General features: G+C 43.2%; 1 protein-coding gene across 12 annotated transcripts in view; it reads right to left on the bottom strand.

Moving 5' to 3' along the window:
• Positions 1-5,003: 5,003 nt before the first annotated feature.
• Positions 5,004-15,041, bottom strand: part of NUP93 (nucleoporin 93) — a 78,557-nt gene continuing 68,519 nt past the window's right edge. For all 12 annotated transcript variants that reach the window (XM_056500771.1, XM_056500765.1, XM_056500767.1 and 9 more), the window contains 6 exons: positions 13,789-13,905; positions 13,050-13,168; positions 11,134-11,251; positions 10,677-10,760; positions 9,855-9,983; positions 5,004-5,237 (listed from right to left, as the gene is read on the bottom strand). In XM_056500771.1, the coding sequence (XP_056356746.1) occupies positions 5,127-5,237; positions 9,855-9,983; positions 10,677-10,760; positions 11,134-11,251; positions 13,050-13,168; positions 13,789-13,905 (678 nt within the window). In that variant the 3' untranslated portion in view covers positions 5,004-5,126. The remainder of the gene's footprint in view (positions 5,238-9,854; positions 9,984-10,676; positions 10,761-11,133; positions 11,252-13,049; positions 13,169-13,788; positions 13,906-15,041) is intronic.

Consider the following 15,041-nt stretch of genomic DNA (forward strand, 5'->3'; position numbering starts at 1 on the left):
CCCCTGCAGCCCCTGTCACATGTGCCACAAAAGCAGTTAAAGATAAGATCAGCAAAGACAGCAAACAAGGCCAGCAATAAAAGTCGAGGGCAGCCCATTGGAATTTCAGCTCCGTGTGGCTTTGCAAGTTAATGGAAAATTGGGCCTGCCTGGCCTGCTGCCTCTGGCTGTCTTGACGTTCACAGATAAATTCTGACCTGATTTTTGAGGACTTGCTCCAGCCCCCTGGTTTGTGCGAAGGCAGGTGCCCGTGATCACCCAAGCCATGCACAGCTGCTTACCAGGGGAGCTGAGGGCAGGCAGCCTGGTGTGGATCCACACCCAGCCCTCCCTGCACAGCACCTCAGAACAGAGCAGGACAAGGAAACAGCCTCACTCAGCACTCACACAGTACCCTCCACAAAGTGACACCAGCTTCCTCTCACAACAGATGCACCAGCAGACTCACACCCAGCAGAACTGGCTTTATTTTAGAACCTCATTGTTTCATCAAAACCACAGATTTGCCCAAAACACCACGGATCAGTCTCTGAAGTGGGGGGGCTGTGTTAAACACAGCAGGGTCAGAGAGGCTCCAGAAGGCACAGGAGGGCTCCAGAGGCTCCAGGGCGAAGAGCGAAGTGAGTGGTATGATGCAACCCTGGTGTAGTGAAATAGCCGGATTGTAGGAAGCGCTTGTCGTCGGCCTGATTCACAACACCAGCTGCAGCAACAATACCGAGCAGCGCTGGGAGCTGGGGCGGGGAGGGGAGCTCTGCAGCACCGCCCTCCAGCCCCTCCACTCACAGGCAAGAGGTGCCAAGTTCTTTCTGCAGGGCTTTCCCTCACTTCCAGCCGATCCCCCAGTCTGGATGTTAAATGCATCAAATGAACCCAAAATCGAGTTAAGCAGAGAATGGTGCAGTGCATTAGAGAGCTTATTTTAAAGACTGCCAAAGTGTCATATTCCAACAGGCTTTAATTGACCTGTTTCCACCCCTGTGGAAGAGGGAACCTACCGCCTTGAGAGACACAGGAACGATGCAGGGGCTCAGCACTGCAAACCCACCATGCAGAGCAGACTCAGTTTCTCAGCACCACAGCAAAGGAAACCTGGGAAGAGAAAAGAGATGGTTATTCAGCCAACTGCCAGTAACCTTGCCTAGTGGGAACACAGAGCCCATTCCAGACACCATTTCCATCCTTCCAATTTCAAACCCAGAGATAAAGAGGATAAAAATGCTGGTACAGGGACACGAACAGAGGCAGTATTTGAGTGCTGTCCCACCCCAGGGACACAGAACTGGAATTAACAATATCCCCTTACTTCTTCCAGGCTGGAAGGAAAACATTTTGCTTCTTTGAAAGACTGGGGTGACAAGGCTTGGGAGAGTAACAAAACCAAAGGAAGTTGATTGAATTCACTTTTTCTGAGCACAATTCCTTCACCACTGCAAGGAACAAGGTCCAAGCAATGCAGTAGTAGTAGGAAATGTTGGTGAACAGAGAAGCTACCTCACTTAGCAGGTTTAATCCAGCCAGAGGATCTAGAAAACATAACAAAAAATCCGATTATTGAGATGCAGAACCTGCATTCAGCATGGAAATCCAAGAAAAGGCAGTGGAGTAGTAATGTAACCCATAGACAGTACCCCGACTATGACCAGCATAATGGTGAAAATACTTAAAAGGATTAATTTTGTTGTCTGGAAAAACCTTACAGAGGCAGCTGAGAAGACAGGACCCACTGACACCAGCTTTCTAACAGTGTTTGGGACACCCTGGAGGCACATTTCAGCAGTGCCAGTTCCCACAGGAGCTGACTGTCTTCCCTTAACTCAGGGTAGTTCTTACTTACCAGGTTAACCCTGGGCAGAACTTGAACTAAATTTTCCCCTACTAGACAGGCAACATAGAGCAGAAGTTTACAGTGAGTGTTTCTAGATTTCCCTGCAACTCCCCTGTAAATCCAGACCACATCACTCAGCCCTTGGTCCTTGGAGAAGGTGCAGCCTAAAGCTTTACGAGCTGCTGTGCTGGTATTGCAGCGTGTGTGGATGTTTCAAAACCACAAACTGTGGGACACAGACCTGGAGACTTCCTGCCTCTGCTGCATCCACACCAGAACAAGATTGTCACACTCTCACAGCAAACACCTTTTCACTTTTTCCTCTAATCTCTTGCAGCAACACAAGCTTCAGCTGTATTTTACTCAAATCAATGAGTCAACCTTCGGTGCATCTCATCTACCTAAAGCATCTTTAATGCCAGGGATTAGTCTCACAGCAGGAAAAAGCAGATTGAATTATCCTAAACTTAATTTGTTCTTGCTTTGTGTATAAAGAGCAGAGCTCCACTGACTTAGAGAAATTTGTCAGTTTTTACTGAATGAATTCAGCTCAGATGAACATCATGCTGCACACTGTGCACTACTCCCTGTTGTAAAGGGAGTGTCATGGTGACACCACCTTCAAACAGGCTATACCAAACACAAAAAACCCTTCCAGCTCATAAGCTATTCAGAAAAAGCTCAGCTTGTAAATTAGCAAAGTCAGAGCGTGATGGTGCAAAACTTGAGGGAGCAGAAGCTGGTTATTCTCTCCAGCAGAATGAGAATGAGGTGGAGGGAAAACAGGGACATCTGGAAAATCATGGGGGTGCCTTATTCAGCAAAGCACCAGTATGTGCATCAGCATCTACCTCAAAGCAGCAAAGCCCTTGAAGTCATGCAGAGGAGTCAGGTTTGCCAGAGCCAGGCTCAGGCACTGAGCTGGAACCTGCCACTCTGAGGAAAGTGGGAAGATGGATCGGATGTAACATTCACCACCTGCACAAACCTAAGAAGAAATCACAGGGCAATCAACAAGTAATAAATTAACTCCAAATATCTGCAGCATTTTCTGTTATACCCACAATTTGTTATCTTGACTGAAATGGGGCTGTGGTCTTACCTTTTCAGGGTTAGTCTCGGCACTCGGACTCTCTGGGGTTTATTTCCCATCTGTCCATCACAGGATTATCTTGGATTTTGAAAGCATGAAATAATTCAGTTTCTGATTAGCTTAACAAGTGACCAAAGGCTGGAGTCACAACCACTGGGCACAAAGAGAGCCAACTATATAGAGACATCAACTTTCCCTTTTACCAACACCCAAGAAAGCTGAGAAGCACAAGAAAGTACCTGCTACAGCCTCCTTGAAGGGCAGATGGAGAAAGGGTATTGTACTGCTTAAAGTCCCCAGGTTCAACACTAGACATCAGAACAAGCCAGTGAGGCAGCATGATAGCTCTCCTGAGTAGATGGGCAAGAGACAGGAGAACAAGGTCCTGAAATGGCAGCAGTAAGAGCTGAGCCCCAAAGGACTTTGTCCCTGCATGAATGGCAGCTCAGGGAGAGGTAAGTACAGGGGGGAAGGTGGCCCTCACCCTTTCCAGACTCCAGCAAACATTGTCCCTCTCTTGCTCAGGTCACTGGTTGCCTGAGGACAAGTGCAGACTAACCAGACTCTCTGTATGGGAGGTGGTTTGATTCTGGGAGTAACTCAGGGACAGGGGCTGAGCACCAGAAAGGAAAACACAGGAACAGGATCAGCCTGCAGGACTGCATGTAGGGCACCCTGGCCCCACCACAAGTGTCACAAACAGGGAAGGTGCCTGTTCTCTAGAGAATAGGATCAGTTCTTACCTGACATATGACAAGAAGCATTTCCACACAAGTATGCCAGAAAAGTTAATAGCCAATACAGCTTTCCACACTCACCTGCTGGCAAGTTTGTCAAGCAATTCTACCCCACTCTCATCCCCAAATAATTCTTTGGTAACTCACCAACTCCCCTTTACTTGCAGGGTGTTGTCCAGGTCTCTCTCAGCCTTCAGTTGGGACAATTCTGGCCATGCTACAGGAGCACTCTGTGCTGTACACAATCCCTAGCTCTATCCTCTGAGAGCCCAGCAGCTGGTTTGCTAATGCTGAGAGACATGGATTGGGGTGGCTGGCAAGCCCTTTGCTTCCTGTCCAAAAGGTGGACAAACTTATGCTACAACATTTCTGGTGAAAAAAGTAAAATTGTCATCACATCAGTCAGTCTGTCCATCCCAGTAAATGAAGACATTGCAAAATGGAGATGAATTCTCTCCTATGGTAGCTATCAACATACAAAGGTTGAAATCAGCCCCTACATTTGCCTGGTCTGCATTCCAAACTCCACATGTTCTCATATCCCAGTAACACAAGAGGGTGAGATAGCAGCAGGGAAGCAGCAAGAGTAACCACCAACATTCCTTCCATTTTTTTTCCCAAAGTTATATTAAAAATAAAAAGCTTCTACTATAACATGCTCCTTGGGCTTTCATTCTTATTTAATTATAGCTCAAAACATTTAAAGGTAACCATTTGTAAAGCCCCTTGCTTTTGTAGGGCTCAGGTTTCCTGCTAAACCAACAGTAAAATCCACCCACACCCAACACAGCTACATCTGGGTCTCTCTGGTTCAGCTTCCTCACTTGACAGGGCCCCACTTGGGATGCAGCTGACTAAAAACTCAGGTGTTGCTCACAAAAAAACTCTCCTACCAAAAGATACCTGTTTCCAATCCAGCTGCTCCAGCAGAAGCTTCAGCAGAGCTGCAGGGCTGTGAACACCTGGAGGGGTGTGTGCAGCACACAGAGCTCACCAGCACTGCAGCAGCACATGAGCCACAGGAGACAACGATGGACTGATGGCAGTGTGTCACAGGGGTGGGTGGGGCATCAGACACATTCTCAACACTTAACATGCATTCAAAACCCCCTAAAGTTTCTCAGCTGTAAGTTCGTTAAGAAATAAATCAAGGTTTTCTTCTCCATTTCTTCTTCTGCTACAAAAACCCATATTCATGTCCCTATTGCAGAGCTACGACTTCTTTTTCTGCACAGCCTATTAAACTAATTAAGAATAAATTTCTAAACGTAAACCAATTGAAAATAAAAGTAATAAAACATAAAAACACAAGAATCAGTGAAAATGAAAATGTCAAAAACAAATATCAAAACCAAAGAAATTTATTTCCGTCAACAAAAATACAGAATACAAAATGACACTGGTCCCATGGGCCCTGTGAACGTACTAAAGACAGGCACAGGCTGCTGCAACCCCAGGCAAAGCTGCTCTAATTCATAAGGATCTCCATTTGCACCAGTCTTGCATTCGTGTCTCCAGATGTTCTGTATGGGATCATCCCAGCAAACATTATCAGTGCCCGAGCTTGAGACTGCAGTTGCTAAAAAACAGAAAAACAAAGTACAGTTACTTTAGTATGAAAAAGAATACAATGATACAATACTCTTCAAACAAGCACATGTAATCTTTATTTCTCAGAGCTGCTCTCTGGAAAAGAAGTCTCTGCATTTTGAAGAAAATCCAATTATTCCCTTTTCCAACCATTAAAAGCATGTCAAGTTACCTCTTTGCTTAAAAAAATAATCCCATTTATTTGAAAATACCTAAGAAATGACATTTTCAGCAATGTGGGTCATTGCTGTACTGTAGCAATCTTGTAAATTCTGCATGAAGTGGGATTTCCAGGGCAACAGGATTCCTTACCACCTTGCAAACCATAAAGCTGATCCTGTTGAAATGCAGCATTAATGTTCTCAAAGCAGAAGCACTAGAAACAAATCAGAGATGCCACACACACCTGGACATCTCCAGCATCACCTGCAACATAACAATCTCCTCAAAGGCTCTTCCTGCCCATAACACAATGAAAGCAGAGGCACCAAGCCCACTCAGACCTTTGTCCAAAGCAACCAAACCCCTTCTTGCACACCAGAAGACCACAGAACAGCTGAAGAAATTCAGGAATAATTTATTTCATTTGTTAAAACTGTTATTAAAAGGAAAGTCATTCCAATAACTAGTAGGAGTCAAGAGAATACAGAAAACCCAAATCTTTGAAGAAAGCTGTTAAGACTGTTTTGATTGCTAACAGGTGTTTCTTTTTAAGTATTAAGCATCTCAAAATTACTGTACTAGAAGATCCTACTGTTCAAATCCTGCTTTCACCTACAGACTGTAGGGAAAGCCAAAGGTTTTTAGGTTGGCATATAGATGGTAAAGCTGATAGCAGGAACTTAAAAACTTAGAGGTGACTGAAGCCCATTCTACACCTGGGAACTGTTATAAGCATCATCTTTGATACCTCCTTGGCCAATTCCACCCGTTTTTCAGGGTGATATTAAACCAGCCTGTTATTCAACAGCTACCGAGAAGCTTTGGAGGCTGATAATGGAAAATCTGGGAGAGTTTTCCCTAGACTGATGTGATTGCTAACATCTCCCAGGACAGTTTCCCTCCCAAGCTATCAGCTACTACCAGTGGACTGGCAACTTGACAAGGTGGCCTGTAAATCACTCATTCTGTTCCAGTCAGTCTCCCAGCCTGCTCCCAAATATGTTACAAGTGAGGCCTTGTAATTACATCTGAGCTGCTGCTTTTCAGTGGAGGTCAAAACAGGTGGTAGATGAAAAAAAAAAAGCATGTCAAGGTGTCTGACTTTGAGGTAAAGTACTAAGAGGCAAAAACTCTCACCATGACTAAGAAGGGCTGAGGAGTGGTATGAGTTACTGTTCTCTTTACCTCTGTAATAGCAATGATACCATTTAAAAATAAAAATAATACTTTGGGAAGAACAAACAGGAGTTTGCAGAGGTTAAGAGCGGCCTGGAGGTCTAGATGTTCTATTGGCTGTAATTACTTAATGAACATTACAGTTACTTGCAATTTTAAATAAGACCATAGATAATTTATAAAAGAAATAATTCCATTCCATTCATGACCTAATTTTGCCAAGATAATGCCCTTGGGCAGCTCCAGAGAGTTCACCACCCCTGACTGGGGTGAGGAGCCTATGACTTTGCTGTCATGCACTCACAGCATCTGGGTCAGGGCTGTCACTGCAGCCATGGTTTCCAGCACTGCAGGCTGGGCTCCCTGCAATCTCTGCCTGAAATCTGATAAAATGGATCAGGCCAAGTGGGACAGGACTTTGTTCCCTCATTCTCAAAACTAATTAATTATATATGTAAAAGAAAAAATACTCAAAACACAGCTTGGGTGATTTCATTCTGAAATAAACACAATGCAGAAATGCCAGCTCTGACACCAAACCTGATCTTTTCTAAGTCTAGTCCACCTCCAAAGTGGGACAGGAGATGTTTAGCAGAGATCATTACTGGGTTCAGGGGGGGCTCCAGCAGACTACTCCTCTCCATGCTGCCAGGTCCATGCTGTTCCTGCCAAAGTCCCACCCACAGCAGCAGGATCCTGCTCAGGGTGGTTGGCAGAGCAGTGCTTGGCACCAGAGGACAAATTCAAGGGCTCTGATTTCCTCTCTGGGGGATGCTGTTCCCTGATACCTAGAATAAGCCTCAGTGTTACAAACAGCAACTATCTGTTCTTTTGATAGACAGAGGGATCTGAATCTGCCTGTTGTGATGGATCTAAAGAAAAGCCAGGGATTTCAAAAACCTATTCAAGGAAAGGTAATTTTTCACTTGTATTGTCTACTGGGCAATGTGCCAAGACTGTTAAAGCTTCTGAAAGGGCCTGATTTCCCCAGAGAATATGGAAAAGCTGCCCATCTCCCAGGGAAGTTCAGGAGACAAATTCTTGCCATGCACAGCCTGCTGAAGCTCATGTCTGCCATCTCTGTCCAGGTGAATGAGATTTTGCTGAAGAAGCACCTCTCTTCTCACATCTGTAGCGTCCTCATTTCTTCACACCACTAAAATTGCCTGAGGTGCCCCCCAACTGAAACAATCTAAATTCCCTTCTCCTGCAGTCTTGGAAGAAATTATTCAGGGTAAGAAAAAAGGGCAACACATGCTAAAGCCATTCTTACCCTACATTCCATGTGCCCATGCCTGGTATTTTTTTGCATATGCAAATCTTTAGGCAGATGGGAGCTACAGGGTGGTAGGTTTTTTCTCTCTTCCTAATCCTACATTAGCAGATTTATGCTCCCTTGTGACACTCCAGTCACATAGCTGTTCTCTTATCCCCTCCCTGACAGCAGAGGCAGTGGACACTTGTCCCTTCTGATGGCAAAGCACAGCTTGTACTGCACACGGCAGCCAGAGATCTGTGACTCAGAAACCCTGTGCTCCCAGCATCACTGACACCCTGCTGCCATGAGATCCCATCACAAGGCCTGGAGCTTGATCAGCAAAACTTGAAACCTGAAATAAAGAAAACTGTCAAAGGTTTATAGCAAGGTACGTCATCAGTTCATCTCCACAGCTGTAATGAGAGTGCAGAGCAGGTTTATGAAGTGGTGTTCACCCTGAGCACATTGTGGATATGATACAATATCATGGTGGCCTCCTTCCACACAAACCTCTGCCAGCAAAGCTGCTAATCCCATCCCCAGTCAGCCCATGGGATTCATCCTGAGCTGACATCTGACAGCATTCCACCCCTATGGAGATGTTAAATCCACCTACATGAGGCATAAAACTGAAATCACAAAATCAAAACAAGCAGCTCACTTGGAAAGCAAGGAGCTAAGGCACTCTGCTCAGTGCCAACCTTGTGAAGACAAACAGCAGGTAACAGATTGTGTTAGCCTGGGACTTCTTCACACATGCAGAGTTTAAGGTGGGAGAAGCCCAAGAAGTGTGCAACCTTCTCCAGTGCTGCTGATCTGGAGTACAAGCTCCCTGTGAGGCAGGATTCCATAGCTCTCACAGGCTGTGCCCCAAAGACAAAAGCTGTACCATTACCTGAGCCTTTTATTTTTCTGTGTAATTTAAAAATGCCACTAAGATTTTTACCAACATTACAATTTACAGATAAAAGGCACTGCTGAAGCTGACAAAAGCCCAGAATAAAGCTGGCTATGGCCCAAGTTGGTTTTTCACTCTCAAAAGGAGATGATATTAACTTTCTAATCTGTTAAGACAGGATGAATGGTTTGGCCTTGGTTTCAAGTGCCTGCAGCTTTAATTTATTAAGAGTTACTAGACCAAACCTGGCTGGAATTAAGCTGTGAACCCTTATGCTGAACCCCACACATTGGCAGGTGAGTGCTCACAAATCTGGCTGTGCCATTTAAATGCCACCTATTCTGCAGCTTGCTGGAGGTGGAGGCTCCCATCAGTGCCTTGGAGAAATGCCTCTGCACCAGCTCAAGCAGTGAAGTCAAACCCACTGTTGTCATGCATTTCAACAGCAGGCAGACCAAGCACTGCTGCAAGCTGCCCACTCCCTGCAGGGGCAGCAGAACAATGTTGGAGTTCACCAAGGGGATGGGCTCAAGCATCTTGATGTTTCACTCAAGAAGACTTGGAAAATGCTGGCCTGCATCACTACAGAAGCAAGCTGAGGAGCAGAGTCAAGGAAAGGCTTTCCACCAGAAATGGGCACTTACTCAAATGAAAGGAGTGGCAATCAGGTGCTTAAAAAGCAACAGCCCAGTTGTCAAGCAGCAACATCAACCATCCTACAGACACTGCAGTGCTCCCATTGGCTTTACTACCTAAGATTCCACTGAGAAGCAAAGCGAACACTTGTTTTCTCTAGCTAGGAGGTGAATATAGATGTAATAGCTCCATTAGCTCAATGTTATTTAAAGCAATGTCATAAACTCAGAATGGCTTAGGCTGAAAGGGACGTTAAAGATCATCCAGTTCAAACCTTTCTTTACACAAAGCTGAAGGCATCAGAGACCAGCCTTGAGACTAAGTAACTGGACAAGCTCAGTAGACCAAGACTCCAAGTAACTGAGCAAGCCAAAACCAAGACCATAACAGATTCACAGTTACTTGAAGCCCAATCTCTTGAAACCAGCAGAATAGATATAGGAGAACTCATCAGAAAGTGAGGATTATATTCTTACCGAGTCTCTGTCTTCCATTACCCTCTGGGGTCTGGCAGGAGTGGTTGGGCTCGTGCCTTTCATCCTCTTATACTTGGTGAATAAAATATTCATGGTTGCAAGCAGGACCTCAGATAAATTGTGCTTGATCTACACAAAGGAGGGGGGGGAAAAGACACATTGCAGCAAAAGCAGGTTGACAGAACCATGAGCCTTACTATACAGATTCCTGTAACAGTCATAGTTACCCCTGCTATGACTGCACCATCCAGCAGAAACACTACCCAGAATTTTGAGACAGACATGCCCAATGGCTGCTCCTTCATGTTTGATAGCAGCAGGTTAAATAAATCCCAAAGCACCCAAATACACACAACAACTGCCTAAAAAAGAAGTGTCACCCTCCAGATAAAACAGTTCAAGAGCACTAACAGCTTTCCACTATGCTTCATTTGCTAATACACAAATCCATTAATTCCTGTAATTTAGAGGGAAGGAAATGAACACCCTACAAATGCTTAGTGACCATTAAGGGCACAGAAGAACTATGTCACCAGCAAGTTAAAAGTTTTCAATATTCTGAATTCTTGAATGAAACTTCAGTAAGTTCAGGCTCATATCTGCAGATACCTTCTTCAAAATGGAGACAGGATTTCTGGGTAGGGAATTCTAGTGCTCAAAAGAGCAGCATTAAGAAGTAGTAGCTGCAAGCCAACTTGTATGAAATCAAAATAATCTCATCCTTTTTCTCCGCTAAAGAATAAAACTTTGTCATCTCATCATTCTTAAGATCCTTTTAACAAAGCAGAAGCTTTAGGAAGCTAAACCCAAGACATCACTTACTTCATCACTGAAATTCCGGAAGGCAGCGACTCTCTCCTTGACACAATCCTGGCTAAGAGGTACGAGCTTCAGGCGTTCAATAATCTTCAAAAAGAAAAGCAGGAATCAGGACAGATAATCAGCATTCTATGTACCATATACTAATAAAGTGTGGTTTTGAAGTGTTAATGAAATGCTTCTGTTTCCATTCAAGAAAAGTAATTTCATTGTAATTTACTGGTTTATCTCCTCACTTTGTTGAGCAACAGGAATATTTTGTTCAATGTCTACAAAACAGCCCCAGGAAGATCATCCTGTTTATCAAGCAGCAGGGAGGAAACACCTTTTTAAATTCCTGTAACACTGCAGTCCCTTCTAACTCATTAAATACAATTTTTAAAATGATGTTATTTGAGACATTCTGGGCTTTCAAGGGCACTAGGAAGGTTTCACTTCAAACAGAACTCTTGAAACTTACATCAAAGGCCCTGTCAACGTGACCAGCATGATATTCATCAAAAAATGTGATTAAGTCTAGCAGAAGGTAGAACGTGGAGTCAATGGATTTCTTTGCACTTATCCCCTGCGCTTTGTACCTGAAAGAAATAGTGTTACAATTTTATTGTGCAAAATGGCAACCATTTATAAGTGTGTACTTGCAGTTCTTGGAAGCGGAGACATCGAACTCAAGGACAGAGGGCATTTCACAAAGCACAGCTTTCATTTTCCTTAACCAGGAGGCAGAATTTTCACAGGTTGTGGCTTTTTAAAAACACTGCTAATCACTTCCAGTTTTACATCAAATCCAACATTTGTTTCCTTTAAAATGTTTACATTTCCCACATTCATGGGGAAACAGTGCCAGGCAGCAGAGACCTGCAAGGCAAGCTCTGTACCAGCCTGTTTAACACGCTGTTTTACAGCAGACAATCCTCCAGCACAACTGCCTGCTTCAGGCAAGAAGTTAAGACTTAAAAGATGGATTAAGAGCTCCTGCACTCTCAGGAGCTACACTGGCTATGGGATGAACTGGAGGGCTGCCTGCTCTCACTCCTAACTGCACCAAGGCACAAAGAAGCTGTTTCTGCAAGAGTGAAGATGCTGCAGATGAAGAAATCATGTAGCCTCTTGCTGCATCCCTACTGTCACCAGGACAGTACACAAGGAACAGCCCTGTCTTACATTTAACTGGCAAGATGCGCTAGTCAGAACTGCTCGGCAATCACCCAGGTTTGCAGCTGTGAAGTGGCATTATTGCACAGTAGTATTTAGTGCTTTCAGACAGATCAAAGCATATAGCAAACCAAAGAAGCCCATTACAGCTTTTGCTGAAGCTTTAACTCAAGCCATAGATTTAATTCTCTTTAATGCCTGCCACCAAATCAGTCTCTCACTAAGTCAATACAGCACCAATTTTCACTTGATCCCAGCCTGCCTGAATGAAGGAAAGGCTGACCAGAAGGAGTTACTGGCAAATGCCACTTGTCAAAAAAGAAGAGAGGCAGAGACCTCTGATGGAAATCAATACATTTTTGTATTTGTCTTCCCAGCAAATTGGCTTGGTTTAGTTTTATTCTCTCTGCTAGCTCAATGGTTGATAAAAAACAGTAAGGCATTTCTCAGGAATTCCCATTTTGCTCTAGTAAAATACAGGAATTGTCCCTGGCAGTCACTATGACAAGATGCACCAAAAGGTGACGATTTTAAAAAACTGTGGACATATTTTGCAACTACAGGTTTTCAGAATCAGGTTAGTCCTAACTTCTAGCTGCCAGTTAATCTTGAGTACTGATGTCTGTCAAGCACATACCCTAATTAGTACACAGACATGGCAGTGGTCATTCCTTTCAATTGCTTCCTTTCTTTTCTGGACACCACACAGTACTTGGCTAATATAATAGGCTGTGGAAATGAGGTCCACTGCTTCCATTAGCCATACAGAGTTCATCTTAAATACTCCTTTTTAGATTCCATTAAAGCAGCAGTTTTCAGATATGTACTGAACTATTGTTACAACTCAGAATTACTGGGTTCAAACTACTTCAAACAAGTGAATTGCATGCAAGGACTCAGTGACTGTTACAAGACTTTGCTTTAAAAGTAATATAAAACATACAATTTACGTTATTTATTGCTCCTTAATGGACTATGTCCAGCTGGCAATCCTGATTCACCTACAGATAAAACTTCTTGCCAAATTTACCTGACCTGCCCCCTGAAGACTTCTGGTTTCAGTACTGCAAGCCATCACAAGCAGACAGGGTAAATTCTGACCTCTTCTTTGTCTTTCTAAATGTACTGCTGTGGATGCCACAGTCCAGCCTGCAGAAACAATGCCAGGAACTAACACCCACTGCACTGACAGTCTCAGTCCTGCCCTTACCTGAGCCTTACCTCTCAGCAATGGAATGGGCCATGTTCTTCAACCGCTCCTTGTTTGACTGGGGAGTGCTGATCTGGGGAACAATTGGACTAAGGAGCTTGTTCATCAGTTCTAAAACTTTGTCAGGGTTCTGTTGGCATTAAAGTTACACAAATAGAAGGAGCATGATGGAACATGGTGCCTTGATGTCATTGAAAAAGCAGAAAAGTCTCATGCAACAGTGCCCACTGCAAGCCCAGAGCCACTTCCCTCACATAAAGAGTCAAGATCATATCAGCTACAAGCAACATAATGCTGCTGGGTCACAAGAAAAAGCACTTCCCCCTAGTTTTTCTCTAAAACAGTGGTTATGGTTGTATCCACCTCTATTTCAAAGGGAAACAAGAGTACTCAGTATAAAGACCAACTATTTTAGACTTCAGTTCAACATCTATGAAATTGGAAGAGTACCCTATAGGTAAATAACTGCATCAGACAAAATTTAATCATGTGTGGGGGACTTCTCTTCAAAAAAGCACATTGGTCAGGAATCACAATGTCCTAAATAAGAAGCCTAGAGCACAATCCACTTGGATTTGCTAACAAACATCTCTTCATGCAGCCTATGGCTCTGTTCTTACAGCAGCAGAAACAAGCTGAATAAGGCAATTCAACCTCCAAGATGAAATTTAACCTCCTAATCACAGGTAGAACATTTGGAAGGGAAGAAGGTGAACCAAGTACATACTTAAGGCAGCACACAAGACATACCTTTGCAAGGTCATAGAGTTTTGCAGCTTCTTCAAACAATCCTTTATTCTCTGCTGCAGAAGCCACTTTGTTAATAATGGATTTTGTGTCACTTGTAAACTTGTCTATCACTCCAGGCTAAAGAGGTGAGACAAAAATGAAAAGAGGAATCAGAAGGCTCAAACACTCCAGAATATTCTGACAAGGCAATGAATATTTTACAAGTTGGCTTATGATTGGAATGGCCTGTACATTTCCATGGGAATGTACAAAAGTGAGACATTAAAAATAGAATGAGCTCTTGCAAGAAGTACTCTCTCCTAAAAGGATTCAGCACTGAGACATGCTTGGTTTCTAATCCATTCAAAATGACCCAGATAAAATAACTCAGTTTGAGCTGTTAATTGCTGATGACACAGAGAAGAAAGCACAAGACTTCAGCATATAGCATTCCAGTGGCTTCAGGGGTGCAGTTTGTTTACACTGGCATGATAGGTTGCAATTGAAATCTCACACAGATAAATAAAAGGGCAACAAGAATTTTAAAACAAATAATAAACACATAGAATAAAAGAGATGAAGGAGTCAAGAATATCTGGAAATTACTGTAGTTGAGGATGAAAAAATTAGACTATATAATTTAGAAGAATTTATTTTAAACTTAAAATTGTTGGTTTCACACCAAAGAAAGTGCAAAAACAAAATATTTGAAAATATTATCAAGTTCCCTTGCTCTCTTGTATGCAGTCTCACTACTTTTCAAATGACAAAATAAAGACATCTACAATACATTTCTGTCAGAAATAACTTCCCCCCCTACTTTTGACAGCAGTTATAAGCCCTAAGCTTAAAATTAAGATGTAAATGATTCTGTAGTCTGCTTTACACAGAAATCTTAAAAAGCTGTCACAGCAAACAGAAAAACTTCATTGATGATCTAAAGTTTTCATTATTTGCATGCAACTCTCCTGTTTCCATGTAAAACCTTAAGGTTTCCTTTATCTTCTGACTGTGTAATCTTACATTTTACTATTCGGAAACTGCTTTTACACTGGAAGTAATATCTGTCACATCTAAAAATGGATGAACTTTGATCCAATATTTATTCTCATCTATATGAAGGTCAGAGCAGCTGTGGCTATACTAGTGGTCTGTTAGCCCACAAGTCTCTCTTTAAATTGCAAGGATTTTTCAAGGACTGCAGTACATTTCTTCTGTGAGGTGAATGAGGATGTCATAAATCATTTCCACATGCACACCTCAGTTAACAGAAC

Source organism: Oenanthe melanoleuca, chromosome 11 (assembly GCF_029582105.1).
Source record: "Oenanthe melanoleuca isolate GR-GAL-2019-014 chromosome 11, OMel1.0, whole genome shotgun sequence".
Lineage (NCBI taxonomy): Eukaryota > Metazoa > Chordata > Aves > Passeriformes > Muscicapidae > Oenanthe > Oenanthe melanoleuca.